This window comes from Rana temporaria, chromosome 4, assembly GCF_905171775.1.
Source record: "Rana temporaria chromosome 4, aRanTem1.1, whole genome shotgun sequence".
NCBI classification, from domain to species: Eukaryota; Metazoa; Chordata; class Amphibia; order Anura; family Ranidae; genus Rana; species Rana temporaria.
Genome location: NC_053492.1, coordinates 476,162,294 through 476,180,169, shown reverse-complemented (window position 1 = coordinate 476,180,169; position 17,876 = coordinate 476,162,294). Strand labels below are relative to the sequence as shown.

Here is a 17,876-nt window from a genome sequence, read left to right as displayed (position 1 = left end):
TCATATTAAAAAAAAAAATATTTGAAACCCAGGCCAACGAGGCCCCCAAAGCCAACGAGGCACCCCAGGCCAAGGAGCCCCAAGGCCAACGAGGTCCAGACCAAAGGAGCCCCAAGGCCAAGGAGGTCCAGACCAAGGAGCCCCAAGGCCAAGGAGGTCCAGACCAAGGAGCCCCAAGGCCAAGGAGGTCCAGACCAAGGAGCCCCAAGGCCAAGGAGGTCCAGACCAAGGAGCCCCAAAGCCAAGGAGGTCCAGACCAAGGAGCCCCAAGGCCAAGGAGGTCCAGACCAAGGAGCCCCAAGGCCAAGGAGGTCCAGACCAAGGAGCCCCAAGGCCAAGGAGGTCCAGACCAAGGAGCCCCAGACCAAGGAGCCCCAAGGCCAAGGAGGTCCAGACCAAGGAGCCCCAAGGCCAAGGAGGTCCAGACCAAGGAGCCCCAAGGCCAAGGAGGTCCAGACCAAGGAGCCCCAAGGCCAAGGAGGTCCAGACCAAGGAGCCCCAAGGCCAAGGAGCCCCAAGGTCAAGGAGGTCCAGACCAAGGAGCACCAAGGCCAAGGAGGTCCAGACCAAGGAGCCCCAAGGCCAAGGAGGTCCAGACCAAGGAGCCCCAAGGCCAAGGAGGTCCAGACCAAGGAGCCCCAAGGCCAAGGAGGTCCAGACCAAGGAGCCCCAAGGCCAAGGAGGTCCAGACCAAGGAGCCCCAAGGCCAAGGAGGTCCAGACCAAGGAGCCCCAAGGCCAAGGAGGTCCAGACCAAGGAGCCCCAAGGCCAAGGAGGTCCAGACCAAGGAGCCCCAAGGCCAAGGAGGTCCAGACCAAGGAGCCCCAAGGCCAAGGAGCCCCAGACCAAGGAGCCCCAAGGCCAAGGAGCCCCAAGGCCAAGGAGCCCCAAGGCCAAGGAGCCCCAAGGCCAAGGAGGTCCAGACCAAGGAGCCCCAAGGCCAAGGAGGTCCAGACCAAGGAGCCCCAAGGCCAAGGAGGTCCAGACCAAGGAGCCCCAATGGTTGTGAAAAGAGCTGCGCTGCAAAATGTGAAACAATATCAACGTGACGTTCAAATATAAATAGGTGCTACATGCACAAAACACTAGTGAAATCTGAGAGAAACCAATGAATAGTGCAAAGTCCATATGAGTGGAGAAATCGCAGAGAAAATCAAAAAGAAGGCAGAAAATTCTCCAAATGGGTGAAAAGTATCCTGGCAGTATCCCGTGAATCTGTAAGACAGATGATAGTGTCCTCCACCAGTATATCCTAGCTGCTTACCAGATAATTGAAATAATCAAGCATGTAGCCAAGTAAAACCACCGAGACAGTTTCCAGGATCTCCAGGGTACGTTTTTCACTTTCACAAATCAGACCACTCAATCTCCATAGTGTAACCCAAAAGAGAGAAGGCTGACATAGTGTTTTACCATAAAAAGGGTTTTCATTAATAAAAAGTATTGCACTTACAATTATGCAGTAAAAATCGTGCGTGTCGTGTGTTTAGCCGGCCGGCTGTACTGTCCGCTCGTCCTTCCGGACAGACAGCGCAAACCGTGGCGACGTCAGCACGCCGCCCCTCCCAACGCCGTCCCGTCCAATGACCTCTTCCAGGGGTAGTACCCCTGGAAGAGGTCATTGGACGGGACGGCGTTGGGAGGGGCGGCGTGCTGACGTCGCCACGGTACTACCCCTGGAAGAGGTCATTGGACGGGACGGCGTTGGGAGGGGCGGCGTGCTGACGTCGCCACGGTTTGCGCTGTCTGTCCGGAAGGACGAGCGGACAGTACAGCCGGCCGGCTAAACACACGACACGCACGATTTTTACTGCATAATTGTAAGTGCAATACTTTTTATTAATGAAAACCCTTTTTATGGTAAAACACTATGTCAGGCTTCTCTCTTTTGGGTTACACTATGGAGATTGAGTGGTCTGATTTGTGAAAGTGAAAAACGTACCCTGGAGATCCTGGAAACTGTCTCGGTGGTTTTACTTGGCTACATGCTTGATTATTTCAATTATCTGGTAAGCAGCTAGGATATACTGGTGGAGGACACTATCATCTGTCTTACAGATTCACGGGATACTGCCAGGATACTTTTCACCCATTTGGAGAATTTTCTGCCTTCTTTTTGATTTTCTCTGCGATTTCTCCACTCATATGGACTTTGCACTATTCATTGGTTTCTCTCAGATTTCACTAGTGTTTTGTGCATGTAGCACCTATTTATATTTGAACGTCACGTTGATATTGTTTCACATTTTGCAGCGCAGCTCTTTTCACAACCATTTGTATTTATGTCCATCTAACATATGAGTTGCAGCAGCTTGTTTTTTTGTTTTTCACTAGTTATTTTTATTTTGTTATTTTTTATGTTTTTTATTCATTTGTGGCTGGTCTCATACCATTTATGTTTGAATTGACCAGCGCAGTATTTATTCCTATACACAAGGAGCCCCAATGCCAAGGAGGTCCAGACCAAGAGCGGCCTCCTCTGGAATGTTCTGGGTCTGGTAAGGCACAGAGGACCTCAAGCTGTCTCCAGGAATCCTCACACATCACCGACAGCCTTTCATTGGCTTAGAGCCGGCACTATGATTGATCACAAGATCTCAACTTCATCTTCCCCCGGATCACAAATGTCTTTTCTGACCAGATTCTGCAGCAAACACTGCATGTCCCGTACACCGGAGATGATCTGTTTATGAGAGGTGAAGGTAGAGAGGAAATCGGCGAGGGATGACAATGAATAACATTCGATGTGATGTCATGTGATCCGATGGACAAACAATGAAAACATATAGAATATAATCTCTGCGCACAATACCTTCCCATCTCCATTACTAATCCTGATCACATGACTGGGACCAGAAGGGGGGGGGGGGTGAAGACCGGAGAGTCATGGAAAGTTCTGTAACTCGGTCCATAGACAGATAGTCAGAGACTATGGGGGAGATTCTGCAGAGATTGTGGGGAGAAGTCAGATAATTTCCTGTTCTGAGATTTCCCCAACGTGGAGAGGAGGACCCCCTGCTGTGTACACCCCCAATCTGACCCCCCCCCCCACCCCCATCCTACTGACCACTCCGCCCAACCCACAGAGCTGGTTTACTGCGCCCCGTTACAGGAGACCGCCAGAGACTGCCGCCCCATTACAGGAGACCGCCAGACACTGCCGCCCCGTTACAGGAGACCGCCAGACACTGCCGCCCCGTTACAGGAGACCGCCAGACACTGCCGCCCCGTTACACGAGACCGCCAGACACTGCCGCCCCGTTACACGAGACCGCCAGACACTGCCGCCCCGTTACACGAGACCGCCAGACACTGCCGCCCCGTTACAGGAGACCGCCAGACACTGCCGCCCCGTTACAGGAGACCGCCAGACACTGCCGCCCCATTACAGGAGACCGCCAGACACTGCCGCCCCGTTACAGGAGACCGCCAGAGACTGCCGCCCCGTTACAGGAGACCGCCAGACACTGCCGCCCCGTTACAGGAGACCGCCAGACACTGCCGCCCCGTTACAGGAGACCGCCAGACACTGCCGCCCCGTTACAGGAGACCGCCAGACACTGCCGCCCCGTTACAGGAGACCGCCAGACACTGCCGCCCCGTTACAGGAGACCGCCAGACACTGCCGCCCCGTTACAGGAGACCGCCAGACACTGCCGCCCCATTACAGGAGACCGCCAGACACTGCCGCCCCGTTACAGGAGACCGCCAGACACTACCGCCCCGTTACAGGAGACCGCCAGACACTGCCCCCCCGTTACAGGAGACCGCCAGACACTGCCGCCCCGTTACAGGAGACCGACAGACACTGCCTCCCCGTTACATGAGAGCGCCAGACACTGCCGCCCCGTTACAGGAGACCGCCAGACACTGCCTCCCCGTTACATGAGAGCGCCAGACACTGCCGCCCCGTTACAGGAGACCGCCAGACACTGCCGCCCCGTTACAGGAGACCGCCAGACACTGCCGCCCCGTTACAGGAGACCGCCAGACATTGCCGCCCCGTTACAGGAGACCGCCAGACACTGCCGCCCCGTTACAGGAGACCGCCAGACACTGCCGCCCCGTTACAGGAGACCGCCAGACACTGCCGCCCCGTTACAGGAGACCGCCAGACACTGCCGCCCCGTTACAGGAGACCGCCAGACACTGCCGCCCCGTTACAGGAGACCGCCAGACACTGCCGCCCCGTTACAGGAGACCGCCAGACACTGCCGCCCCGTTACAGGAGACCGCCAGACACTGCCGCCCCATTACAGGAGACCGCCAGACACTGCCGCCCCGTTACAGCAGACCGCCAGACACTGCCGCCCCGTTACAGGAGACCGCCAGAGACTGCCGCCCCATTACAGGAGACCGCCAGAGACTGCCGCCCCATTACAGGAGACCGCCAGAGACTGCCGCCCCGTTACAGGAGACCGCCAGACACTGCCGCCCCGTTACAGGAGACCGCCAGAGACTGCCGCCCCGTTACAGGAGACCGCCAGACACTGCCGCCCCGTTACAGGAGACCACCGGACACTGCCGCCCTGCCAGACACTGCCGCCCCATTACAGGAGACCGCCAGACACTGCCGCCCCATTACAGGAGACCGCCAGACACTGCAGCCCCGTTACAGCAGACCGCCAGACACTGCCGCCCCGTTACAGGAGACCGCCAGACACTGCCGCCCTGTTACAGGAGACCGCCAGAGACTGCCGCCCCATTACAGGAGACCGCCAGAGACTGCCGCCCCATTACAGGAGACCGCCAGAGACTCCAGAGGTATGAGATATTAGGGTGGGGGGTAGGTATGAAGTATTGGGAGAGGTATTGATAATTGGGGGGAGGTCTAGAGTATTGGGGGGGGGGGATGATGGGGTCTTACCTGGGTGTCCGGGCCTTGCCCGGTTCGGGTCACACACCCCCTGGTGGCGGATCTCCAGGCCCCGGACAGGCCGCCTCTCCCCCGGACCGACCGCAACCAGAAGCACCCCGCCATCTCCGGAGCAGAGGAGTGCTGAGGCCCCTGTCAGCACCAATCCCACAACACTCACACCTCCCCCCAAATCCTTGTCACAACAATCCCCGCCCCTCTGTCACTCAACAACCAATCCCCTCTCTGCATTGCACTTGAGCTTTACCTCCCCTTAAGCCAATCGGATGTGAATATTGATCATTTACACAACATGTGATCTGTACTGAGAGGAGGAGGAGGGGCTCCCCCTGCTGGACACTCTGCGCAATGCATCCCTTTTATTAATACTATTATTATTATTATTATTATTATTATTATTACTGTATTTATTTTTTGATACATCTAGGTTTTCTGCAGAGGAGCTCACACTCTAATGTGCCAATCAGGATCCAGCAAACGTTTATTATTAATACAAAAAAGATTTACTTAAAAAAAAAAAAACATAAAAATATATAAATAATAAATAACAGAGGGGGAGGTATGAGGCATGGGATTTTATTGGGGGGGGGGGCATGGGCTATATAGGGGGGGGGGAGGGATGGAATATTAAGGCATATTATTGGGGGGGGCATGGGTTATTATGGGGGAAGGATATGTGGGGGAGGCATGGAATATTATTGGGGGTATGGAATATTAGAAGGGGGAGGCATGGAATATTTTTTTTTTGGGGGGGGGGGTATGGAGTATTTTAATTGGGGGGGGGGGTATGGGATATTATGGGGGAGGGTAGGCAATAAATATTATTGAGGGGGAGTGGGACCTTATGGGGGGGCATGGAATATTGATGAGGGGAGGAGTCATTGAATATTATGGGGGGGAGATTAAATATTATTGGGGTGGGGCATGGAATATTATAGGGGAGGGGCATGGAATATGGGGGGGGGGGGTTGGATATTATTTTGGGAAGTATGGAATATTATTGTGGGGGGGTATGGATTATTGGGGGAGGGGTTTACATATTATTGGGGTGGGGCATGGCATGTTATAGGGGGGTGGAATGGGTTATTATGGGGGTTATGGAATATTTTAGGGGGGTGGATATTATTTGGGGAAGTATGGGGTATTATGGGGGGGGGGTGGGGAGTAGGCAATAAATATTATTAAGGGGGAGGGGGATATCATGGGGAGGGAGGCATGAAAAATATATTGGGGTGGGGCGTGGATTATAGGGGGAGGGGCATGGAATATTTTGGGGTGGGGGGTGAATATTATTGGGGGAGGGGGTATGGGATATTATGGAGGGGGGACGTTGAATATTATTTGGGGGGGGTTGAGTATGGGATATTATTGGGGGGGGAAGGGAATTGAACATTATTGGGGGAGCGTGTGGAGTATTGTTTGGAGGCCTTATTTATTATTTTGGGGGGTGGGTGGGGCTTGGGTTATTATAGGGGGAGGTATGGAATATTATTATGGGGGGGGGGCATTAAATTATATTGGGGGAGGGTTGGAGTATTATGGGGAGACATTATTATGGGGGGGGGTATTAAATATTATTGGGGGAGGGTGTGGAGTATTATGGGGGGGGGGGATTGAATATTATAGGGGGAGGGGTATGAAATATTATTATGGGGGGGGCATTAAATATTATTGGGGGAGGGGTATGGAGTATTATGAGGGAGGGGGGTATTGATTATTATTGGGTGGGGGGTGGGATAATATAGGGGGAGGGGTATGGAATATTATTATGGGGGGGCATTAAATATTATTGGGGGAGGGTGTGGAGTATTATTGGTGGGGGGGGGGGGGTATTGATTATTATTGGGTGGGGGTGGGATATTATAATGGGGGGGAGGTATTGATTATTATTGGGTGGGGGTGGGATATTATTGGGGGAGGGGTATGGAGTATTATGGGGGGGGGTATTGATTATTATTGGGTGGGGGGTGGGATATTATTGGGGGAGGGTGTGGAGTATTATTGGTGGGGGGGGGGGTATTGATTATTATTGGGTGGGGGTGGGATATTATAATGGGGGGGAGGTATTGATTATTATTGGGTGGGGGTGGGATATTATTGGGGGAGGGGTATGGAGTATTATGGGGTGGGATATTATTGGGGGAGGGTGTGGAGTATTATGGGGGGGGTATTGATTATTATTATTGGGTGGGGGTGGGATATTATTGGGGGAGGGGTATGGAGTATTAGAAGGGGGAGGAGTCTCACCTGGCTCTCCGGGTTGGGTGCGGCTCGGGTCACACACCCCCTAGTGGCGGACCTCCAGGCCCCGGACAGGCCGCATCGTCCCCGGACCGACCGCAACCACCCCGCCATCTCCGGACCACAGGAGCTCCGAGGCCCCTATCCCCGCCTACCGTCCACCAGACCTCGCCTACCGTCACTAACCTGCCAGACCCCGCCCCGCTGTCATTCCGCATCCAATCCTACGCCCAGCCGCTGTCTCTCCTCCAAAGACCCGCCCCGCTGTCACTCTTCATCCAATCCTTGCTATACTCTTTATCTAAGCTCCGCCCCACTCACGTCTCTCCCCAAACCCGTTGCCCTTTCTGCTTTGATCCCCGCCCCTTTGTCACTGAACACCCAATCCCCGCCGTGTGACTTTTCCTTCCCCTCCTCTTGTAGCCAATCAGAGGCGGAGATTCAGATTCCTGAGCGTTTGCCGGGAAATGTAGTCCACGTGTTTGCATCGCACGTGTCCTGTACTGTGAGGAGGAGGAGGAGCTCCCCCTGCCGGACACTTTTCAGAATACAGGACTGCTATTACCAATATTGTTATAATTATTTATTATTATTATTCATTTTATTTTTTCATTATCATTACCCACTTATCACTTTTTTTTTGTCCTTTTTTTTTACCACAAGTAGAGATTTCTTTTGGTAGTATTTGATCGCCTCTGCGTTATTTTTTATTTATTTTTTTGCACTAAAAACAAAAAAAGAGCGACAATTAAAAAAAAAAATTTACTTTCTGCTATAAAACACATCCATTAAAAAAAAAAAATATATAAAAAATCGAATTTGTTCAATAATTTAGACCAATATATATATTCTGCTACATATTTTTTTGGTAAAAATATAAATAAAATCCCAATAAACGTATATTGATCGGTCTGCGCAAAAGTTATAGCGTCTACAAACTACGGGACAAATTTATTTTTTTGTTTATTTATTGGTTATTTATTTATTACATTTTTACTAGTAATGGCGCCCATCAGCGACTTATAACGGCACTGTGAGATTGCGGCGGGCACTAAATGGCACTTTATGGGGATCAGTGCTCCAAAATATGCACTGTCACTGTACTAATGACACTAGAGGAGCCGACACTCTAATGTTCTAAATACAATCAGCCAAAAAAAAATGACTATTACAATTATTAACAATAAAAATGATGGCAGGGGCGTCGTTAGGCCCGGGCTTGGGGGGGGCTGGAGCTCCGAATGTGACCCCGAAAAGCCCAGAATCTATTTAACTATGCTTTGTATTGTTGGCCCCTGAGCGCTGGGGCCCGGGACCGATCTGATGGGCGAGTGCGGCTGGGGCCGAGTTCGGCCGAGTGCCATAGGTCCCGCCTTCTGGAGCCTGCAGCGCCAATGCCAGGAGGACCATGGGACGTGTGACGTGGTGCATCCAATGTCATAGCCTGCAGAGTCTCCAGAAGGCGGGAACTTCAAAATGCAGCCGCCAAACAATATCCCTGCTCGGGCGGGCGGCTCTCCTCCCTCTGCTCATCGGCTCGGCAGCTCCTCTTCTCCTCCTCCTCAGCAGCGCAGCTCCTCTCCTCCTCCTCAGCAGCGCAGCTCCTCTCCTCGGCAGCGCAGCTCCTCTCCTCCTCCTCAGCAGCGGAGCTCCTCTCCTCGGCAGCGCAGCTCCTCTCCTCCTCCTCGGCAGCTCCTCTCCTCTCCTCGGCAGCGCAGCTCCTCTCCTCGGCACGGCAGCTCCTCTCCTCGGCATGGCAGCTCCTCTCCTCCTCCTCGGCATGGCAGCTTCTCTCCTCGGCAGCTCTTCTCCTCTCCTCCTCCTCGGCATGGCAGCTCCTCTCCTCGGCAGCGCAGCTCCTCTCCTCCTCCTCGGCAGCTCCTCTCCTCGGCAGCGCAGCTCCTCTCCTCGGCACGGCAGCTCCTCTCCTCCTCCTCGGCATGGCAGCTCCTCTCCTCGGCAGCGCAGCTCCTCTCCTCTCTGACAGTGACGAGTGACTGACACCACGGCTGAGCTCAGGTAAGTCAGTGTGTGTGTATCTATGCCATTGTCAGTAGGTCAGTGTGTGTTAGGTCATGCAGGTCACTGGTCAGTGTATGTAGGTCAGTGCAGGTAGGTCAGTGTAGGTAGGTCAGTGCGGGTAGGTCATAGGGTTGCCACCTTATCCCTTTAAAAAGGAACACATCTGAATTACACAGGTTCTGTGGCTGATTAAGGAGGTAATTAAACTCACTTGGTGCCTTATTTTCATTAAATTAGCCTCAGAATCTGTGTAATTCAGATGTGTTCCTTTTTAAAGGGATGAGGTGGCAACCCTAGTAGGTCAGTGCAGGTAGGTCAGTGTAGATAGGCCCCACCGCCCCAAAAAAACGATACGCCACATACAACACCTCTAATTCCACACCCCCCCCCCCCGGTTCCGGCTTTGGACTGAAGCCCCTGGTCTTTTTGCCACCTAGCAACACCCCTGAGGGGCGGTCTGTCCATTAAGGGCACGCGGGTGTCACCCCCCCCTCTATCTACGACAGCCCCCCCCCCATATGGTCAATGGATAGATTCATGCATAGCATAAATCTATCCATGGCCGACGCAGCCGCCCCCAATTCATGAGTCCGACCCCCATTCAGGGCACCAGGCACATGAATTCCAAAGGGGGTGTTTTTTTTTTAAGCACCTGATTAGAGCCAGAGGCTCTAATAGGCTTCAAAATAGGGTGGGCTCAAAGCGCAGAGCATTGCGCTCGGAGCCCACCCAGGTGTGTTAAAAAAGCGAATATTCATTCACTTTTCTAAAACTGAACCGCCTCTCCACCAATCAGGATGTGCAGGTCTGATACCGATTTCCCAATTGGCTGAATGTTTAAGTGATCCTATTGGACGCCTAGGAGGAGGGGAGGATATGGACAGCGGAACCCACCGTGATCTCTGACATAAGAGACGCTGCCATATGCCCGCCGCAGCCTGATCCCCTGTCCGATGTGCCTGCCGCTGGGTACAGGCCAATCCCCAATGTGCCCGCAGATCCCTGCTGCTGTGTGCCCGCCAATCCCCAATGTGCCCACCGATCCCCGTCGCTGTGTAGCCAGGCAATCCCCAATGTGCCTGCCGATCCCCGCCGCTGTGTACCGGCCAATCCCCAATGTGCCTGCTGATCCCTGCCGCTGTGTACCGACCAATCCCCAATGTGCCCACCGATCCCCGCCGCTGTGTAGCCAGGCAATCCCCAATGTGCCCGCCGATCCCCGCCGCTGTGTACCGGCCAATCCCCAATGTGCCTGCCGATCCCCGCCGCTGTGTAGCCAGGCAATCCCCAATGTGCCCGCCGATCCCCGCCGCTGTGTACCGGCCAATCCCCAATGTGCCTGCCGATCCCCGCCGCTGTGTACCGGCCAATCCCCAATGTGCCCGCCGATCCCTGCCGCTGTGTACCGACCAATCCCCAATGTGCCCACCGATCCCCGCCGCTGTGTAGCCAGGCAATCCCCAATGTGCCCGCTGATCCCTGCCGCTGTGTGCCGGCCAATCTCCAAAGTGCCCGCCAATTCCCGCCGCTGTGTGCCCGCCGTACCCCGCCACCAATGAGGTAAATGCTGATGCTGGTGGACCGGCAGACAGCGTGGGGGGGGGGGGGGTTGTTTGCAGCCAGTGCCGGAACAAGGTCATCGGGTGCCCAGGGCAAAGATGAAAAACTGCGCCCCCCTCGCCCATCAATGCAGCCTCACTGTGCCCATAATAGCAGCCTCACTGTACCCATCAATGCAGCCTCACTGTGTTCATCAATGCAGCCTCACTGTGCCCATAATAGCAGCCTCACTGTGTTCATCAATGCAGCCTCACTGTACCCATAAATGCCGGGGAGCACTGCAGCCACAGATCCAAGCGGCCCCAGGACAGGCGGCCTACCGGAAAATTTCCCGATATCCCAGTTCGGCCCTGTATGTTGTCATATCTATAATGTAGCGCGTGGCCTCTACTGCGCCCCCCTTCCGCCAGTAAATGGTCCCGCCCAGGGCACCGTTCCCTTCTGCCCACCCCTTGTACCGACCCTGTTTGCAGCCCCCCCCCCCCCCCCCCCCCCCCCCCCCCCCCCCCCCCCCCCCCCCCCCCCCCCCCCCCCCCCCCCCCCCCCCCCCCCCCCCCCCCCCCCCCCAAAAAAAAAAACATAATCTGCCACTGAAAATGAAAAATACTTAAATGGACTAGAAAATAATTCAAACCTTGTTACCTACCTCCCAACTTTATGATATGGGGAACGAGGGACACCTATTAGCAAAGGTATGTAGACATAGGACACACCCCCTGCCACGCCCTCTTAAAGGGGAATAATACAGAAGGAATGTTGAGTTAAACCCACAGAGCTCTGTGTTGTGCGCTGTGTTGTGCGCTGTGTTGTGCGCTGTGTTGTGCTCTGTGTTGCGCTCTGTGTTGCGCTCTGTGTTGCGCTCTGTGTTGCGCGCTGTGTTGCGCGCTGTGTTGCGCTCTGTGTTGTGCTCTGTGTTGTGCGCTGTGTTGTGCTCTGTGTTGTGCTCTGTGTTGTGCGCTGTGTTGTGCGCTGTGTTGTGCGCTGTGTTGTGCTCTGTGTTGTGCTCTGTGTTGCGCGCTGTGTTGCGCTCTGTGTTGCGCTCTGTGTTGCGCTCTGTGTTGCGCTCTGTGTTGCGCTCTGTGTTGCGCTCTGTGTTGTGCTCTGTGTTGCGCGCTGTGTTGCGCGCTGTGTTGCGCTCTGTGTTGCGCTCTCTGTTGCGCTCTGTGTTGCGCGCTGTGTTGCGCGCTGGGTTGCGCTCTGTGTTGTGCTCTGTGTTGCGCGCTGTGTTGTGCTCTGTGTTGTGCGCTGTGTTGTGCTCTGTGTTGTGCTCTGTGTTGTGCGCTGTGTTGTGCGCTGTGTTGTGCGCTGTGTTGTGCGCTGTGTTGTGCTCTGTGTTGTGCTCTGTGTTGTGCTCTGTGTTGCGCGCTGTGTTGTGCGCTCCCCTCCTGTCAGAACAGCGCATGAGACAGGATCGCTCTCAGATTGCATGAGACCGCACACACCATAGGCATGCGCAGGGGGTGTGCCTGGGCACCCTAATCAGATTCTCTCCGATATTTTACTAAGGACCAGTGGCGTCGAGAGAGGGGGGGGGCGGTCTGACCGGGGCTATATCCCCAAGTGGGCCCCCAAAAAAGCCCAGGGTCTGATATTGGTCCTTTCAAACTATTAGCCCAGAGTCCCAAGGCCCGGGGTTGGCCGGGAACTGTACGAGGACGGTGTTCTGACTACCCGGCTCCGCCCAGTGACATAGGAAGTCCCGCCTCCAGTGGACATCACACTGGTCCAATGCCGGGATGTGTAATGTCCAATATGGGAGTCGCTGCTCCAGGAGGCGGGACTTATTGGACACTGCAGCGGAAGATCCCCGCTCTATGTAAACCGGTGGGCGGCGGCTCTCCCCTGCCCATGGCGGTGCTGATGAGCAGTGAGCACTGGTGACTGGTGGGGCTGCGCTAATGGGCACTGATCAGGCTGCATTGATGGACACTGGCGAGGCTGCATTGATGGGCACTGATCAGTGCAAACTCTAGTTAAGATAAAGGGAATGACATTGATTATAGGGCGTTACAATGGGATCTGAGAGTAGGTGGGATATATTGGGCAGCAAGTGAACATGTTGTCCCCGAAGTGGTAAGTACAAGAATGAGCAAGCAGAGGTCCGGACCGACCAAAAGTGCTACAAGGAAGGAAATCTGGCGGCCCGCAGCCAATCACAGGAAGGCGCTGGGAAAATACACCGGCCATCTACAATACCCCGTGTGCAGGAATTAATAAAAGCCCCCCAGCCCCCCCCTTATAGATCTGATCCGTCACATCGGACGCACATTCATACAAACACTACACTTGTGCCGTATATATATATATATTGGGTATCGCTGCCCACACCGCCAACCATCCTGCGCCATTCACACACAAGTGAGGCCCCGTACACACGGCCGAGGAACTCGACGTGCTTGGCACGTCGAGTTCCTCGTCGAGTTCTGGGATGAAGCCGCCGAGGAGCTCGGCGGGCCGCCTTCTCCCATTGAACAACGAGAAAATAGAGAACATGTTCTCTATTTTCTCGTCGAGCTCCTCGGCGGCTCCATCGGGCCAAAAGTGTACAGACGACAGAGTTTCTCGGCAGAATCCGGGTTTTGACCGAGTTTCTCGGTGAATTCTGCCGAGAAACTCTGTTGTGTGTACGGGGCCTGACAGTCCCATGTGCTGATGATGTAGAATCTTTTTTCAGATGTCTTTTTGAAAGTTTCCACAAGATGGCGCTCCAAGAAAGCGAATGAGCGGCTCACACTCTCCGGTATTGGCATTCATGGAATATCTGAGATCAATACTGGGGTAGATTCAGGTACCGCTGCGCACTCCTTACGGAGGCGCAGCGTCCCGTTTTTGCCCTGCGCCCCCGCAAATTAACTGCGCTACGCTTCATTCATGAAGCAGTAGCCACGTAATTTGCATGGGCGCTCCTCAAAAATGCCTGGCGTAAGGGCGCCTAATGTAAATGATCCCGTAGGCGGCGGGAATCATTTAAATTAGGCGCGTTCCCGCGCCGAGCGTAGGGCGCATGCTCCGTCGGGAAACTTTCCCGACGTGCATTGCGGCAAATGACGTCGCAAGGACGTCATTTGCTTCAAAGTGAACGTAAATGGCGTCCAGCGCCATTCACGATTCACTTACGCAAACGACGTAAAATTTAAACTTCGCAACGCGGGAACGACGGGTATACTTTAGCATTGGCTGCCCCTGCTAATAGCAGGAGCAGCCTTACGCGAAACCCGACGGACGGAAACGACGTAAACTGCGTACGCAGGGCACGTGTAGGGTTGTGAATCGGCGTTAGTGTGCAATTTGCATACTATGCGCTGACCACAACGGGAACGCCACCTAGCGGCCATCGCAAGAATGCAGCCTAAGATATGACTTATGCAATAATAACCCCCAGCATTGGTGTCATTGAACGCAATTATAACCCCCAACATTGGTGTCATTGAACGCAATAATAACCCGCAGCATTGGTGTCATTGAACGCAATAATAACCCGCAGCATTGGTGTCATTGAACGCAATAATAACCCGCAGCATGTCAGTCATTGAACGCAATAATAACCCCCAGCATTGGTGTCATTGAACGCAATAATAACCCCCAGCATTGGTGTCATTGAACGCAATAATAACCTGCAGCATTGGTGTCATTGAACGCAATAATAACCCGCAGCATTGGTGTCATTGAACGCAATAATAACCCCCAGCATTGGTGTCATTGAACGCAATAATAACCCCCAGCATTGGTGTCATTGAACACAATAATAATTCCTTGCATTGGTGTCATTGAACGCAATAATAACCCCCAGCATTGGTGTCATTGAACGCAAAAATAACCCCCAGCATTGGTTTCATTGAACGCAATAATAATTCCTTGCATTGGTGTCATTGAATGCAATAATAACCCCCAGCATTGGTTTTATTGAACGCAATAATAACCCCCAGCATTGGTGTCATTGAACGCAATAATAACCCGCAGCATTGGTGTCATTGAACGCAATAATAACCCCCAACATTGGTGTCATTGAACACAATAATAATTCCTTGCATTGGTGTCATTGAACGCAATAATAACCCCCAGCATTGGTGTCATTGAACGCAATAATAACCCCCAACATTGGTGTAATTGAATGCAATAATAACCCCCAGAATTGGTGTCATTGAACGCAATAATAACCCCCAGCATTGGTGTCATTAAATGCAATAATAACCCCCAACATTGGTGTCATTGAACGCAATAATAACCCCCAGCATTGGTGTAATTGAATGCAATAATAACCCCCAGAATTGGTGTCATTGAACGCAATAATAACCCCCAGCATTGGTGTCATTGAACGCAATAATAGCCCCCAGAATTGGGGTCAGTGACATTAAAAGTTAACACCCCCATTCTCCCTCTGCATTGGTGGGTATGGCAGTGAAATTTAACCCCCCCATCCCCCTGTATGGTGGTCAGTGGCAGTGAAAGTTAACCCTTGCCCACTGGGCATTGGTGGGCATGGCGGCCAAAGTTAACTCCCCATATCCCATCAATTTTTTATGATCTTCAGCTCCATCTAGTGGCCATAATGTGGTATTTTCCTGAACCATTCTAAACGTCACTTCCGCCCAATGGCGCAGATTCAGTAAGCTATTGCGCCTGCGTAACCATAGGTTACACAGCGCAATTGCTGACTTGCTCCGGCGTTACGAATGCTCCTGATTCAGAGAACTCGTCACGCCGACTGCAGCCTAAAATCTGCGTGGCATAAGGCTCTTATGCCACGCAGATTTTAGGCTGCATTCTTGCGTTGACCGCTAGGGGGCGTTCCCATTGTGCTCAGTGTATAGTATGCAAATTGCATACTAACACCGATTCACAATGTTGCGCGGGCCCTGCGTACGCAAGGTACGGAGTTTCCGTACGGCATCTTTAGCGTAAGGCTGCCCCTTCTAATAGTAGGGGCAGCCAATGCTAAAGTATACCCGCCATTCCCGCGACGTGAAATTTGAATTTCACGTCGTTTGCGTAAGTGATTCGTGAATGGCGTGGCGCTGGACGCCATTCACGTTCACTTTGAAGCAAATGACGTCCTTGCGACGTCATTTGCCGCAATGCACGTCGGGAGCGCGCCTAATTTAAATGATTCCCGCCCCCGGCGGGATCATTTACATTGCGCGCGCTTACGCCGGGCAATTTTGCCGGCGCGCCCTCGCAATTTACGGAGCTACTGCTCCGTGAATCGAGGGCAGCGCAAAATATTTGCGTGGGCGCAGGGCAAAATCGTTGCCCTGCGCCTCCGCAAATATAGCGCAGATCTCTTTGAATCTGGGCCATTGGTCTTAAAGGGGATATTTTTTTTATTTTTTGCATTTTAGTGTAAATATTAGAGGACTTTTTGACCCCCCAGATCTCACATATAAGAGGACCTGTCATGCTTTTTTTTTTTTGTTACAAGGGATGTTTACATTCCTTGTAATAGGAATAAAAGTGATCCGTTTTTTTTTTTAAAGGACAGTGTAAAAAAATAAAAAATAAAGGTAAAATAAATAAGAAAAAAATAAAATAAATTTAAAGCGCCCCGTCCCGCCGAGCTCGCACGCAGAAGTGAGTCATGCCCGCATATCAAAACGGTGAGAGAGAGAGCGATAATTCTAGCACTAGAACTCCTCTGTAACCTGTAGACATTTTTAAACATTGCCTATGGGGATTTTTAAGGGTCAAATTTTGTCGCCATTCCACGAGCGGGGGGGCAATTTTGAAGCGTGACATGTTGGCTATCAATTTACTCGGTGTAACATTATCTTTCATAATATATATATATATATATAAAAAAAAATATATATTGTTGTTCACTGTTGTCTTATTGTGAAAAGTGAATTTTCCCCCAAAAAATTTGCGTTATCATGACTGCGACATTATGGCGGACACATTTGACACCATTTTGGGACCATTCACATTTATATAGCGATCAGTGCTATAAAAATGCACTGATTACTGTAAAAATGACACTGGCAGTGAAGGGGTTAACATGTAGGGGGCACTGAAAGGGTTAAGTGTGTCCTAGGGAGTGATTATAACTGTGAGGGGGCGTGGCTACGAGTGACACGTCACTGATCGCTGCTCACAATGAGAGGGAAAATTCGATCAGTGTCCTGTCACTAGGAAGAACGGGGAAATGTTGGCCCAGATTCACAAAGCACTTACGCTGACGTATAACAAGTTACGCCGACGTAAGTGTTACGCCGACGTAAGTGCAAATGTGCGCAGTCATATCTGTGCGCCAGACCCACAAACAGATATGCGCCTAAAACCAGGCTACACCCCGCCGACGTATCTTGCTTACGCCGGCGTAGAGTGGGCGCACATTTACGCTGGGCGCATGGTGCCGCTCCCATTGATTAGCCATTCAAACATGCAAATGAGGTAAATACGGTGATTTACGAACGTACGTGCACCCGACGTAGGCTACGGGAAGTGCGCGTAAATTGTACGCCCGGCGTAAAGTTATTCCCCATAAAGGAGGTGCAACCCGGCAACAGACATGCAAAGGTCTGCACCAGGGAACACAAGCCGGCGTATTTTACGTTGGACGTGTGTCTGGCTGGGCGTAGGTTACGTTCACGCCGTACGCACTGATCTGGCGTAGTTTAGGCAGTTGTTCCGACGTGGTTGTGAGCAGGGGCAGGAGGATGTGTCCACGTCACGGCGCATGCGCAGTTTGTCTGGCGCTCAGCCCATCATTTGCATGGGTCACGCCCACTTCCACCTACGCCGGTTTACGCCTTAGAAAGCCACGCCACGCTGGCGCAGCGTTGGGAGCACTGGCTTGCTGAATTCCATGCTTGCCTCGCTGCGTTGGCGTAGCGTACAGTGGTTATTCTACGGCGGCGTAATGTGCGCCCACACTCTGTGAATCTGGGCCGTTGTGTTTACACTGACATCTCCCCGTTCTTCAGCTCTGTGACCCGATCGCGGGACACCGGCGGACATCGAGTCCGCGGGTCCCGCAGGCACGGTCAGGGAGCTCATGACAGGGTCGGGAGTGCGCCGCCGGTGGCACGCGCGCGACCACATGGCGGCAAATTAAAGGGGACGTACCTGTACGCCCATCTGCCCAGCCGTGCCATTCTGTCGAAGTATAAATTTGTGCGGCGGTCCTTAAGCGGTTAAGAATTCTCCAATCTATGCAAATGCAGAAAGTTTTGGCTTTGGC

At 52.8% G+C, this 17,876-nt stretch overlaps 1 protein-coding gene across 3 annotated transcripts in view; it reads right to left on the bottom strand.

Moving 5' to 3' along the window:
* The window catches only part of MOCS1 (molybdenum cofactor synthesis 1), a 50,865-nt gene extending 43,589 nt beyond the window's left edge, over positions 1-7,276 (bottom strand). For all 3 annotated transcript variants that reach the window (XM_040351840.1, XM_040351841.1, XM_040351842.1), the window contains exon 1: positions 7,124-7,276. In XM_040351840.1, coding sequence (XP_040207774.1) covers positions 7,124-7,231 — 108 coding nt within the window. In that variant the 5' untranslated portion in view covers positions 7,232-7,276. The remainder of the gene's footprint in view (positions 1-7,123) is intronic.
* Between the last annotated feature and the right edge of the window lie 10,600 nt (positions 7,277-17,876).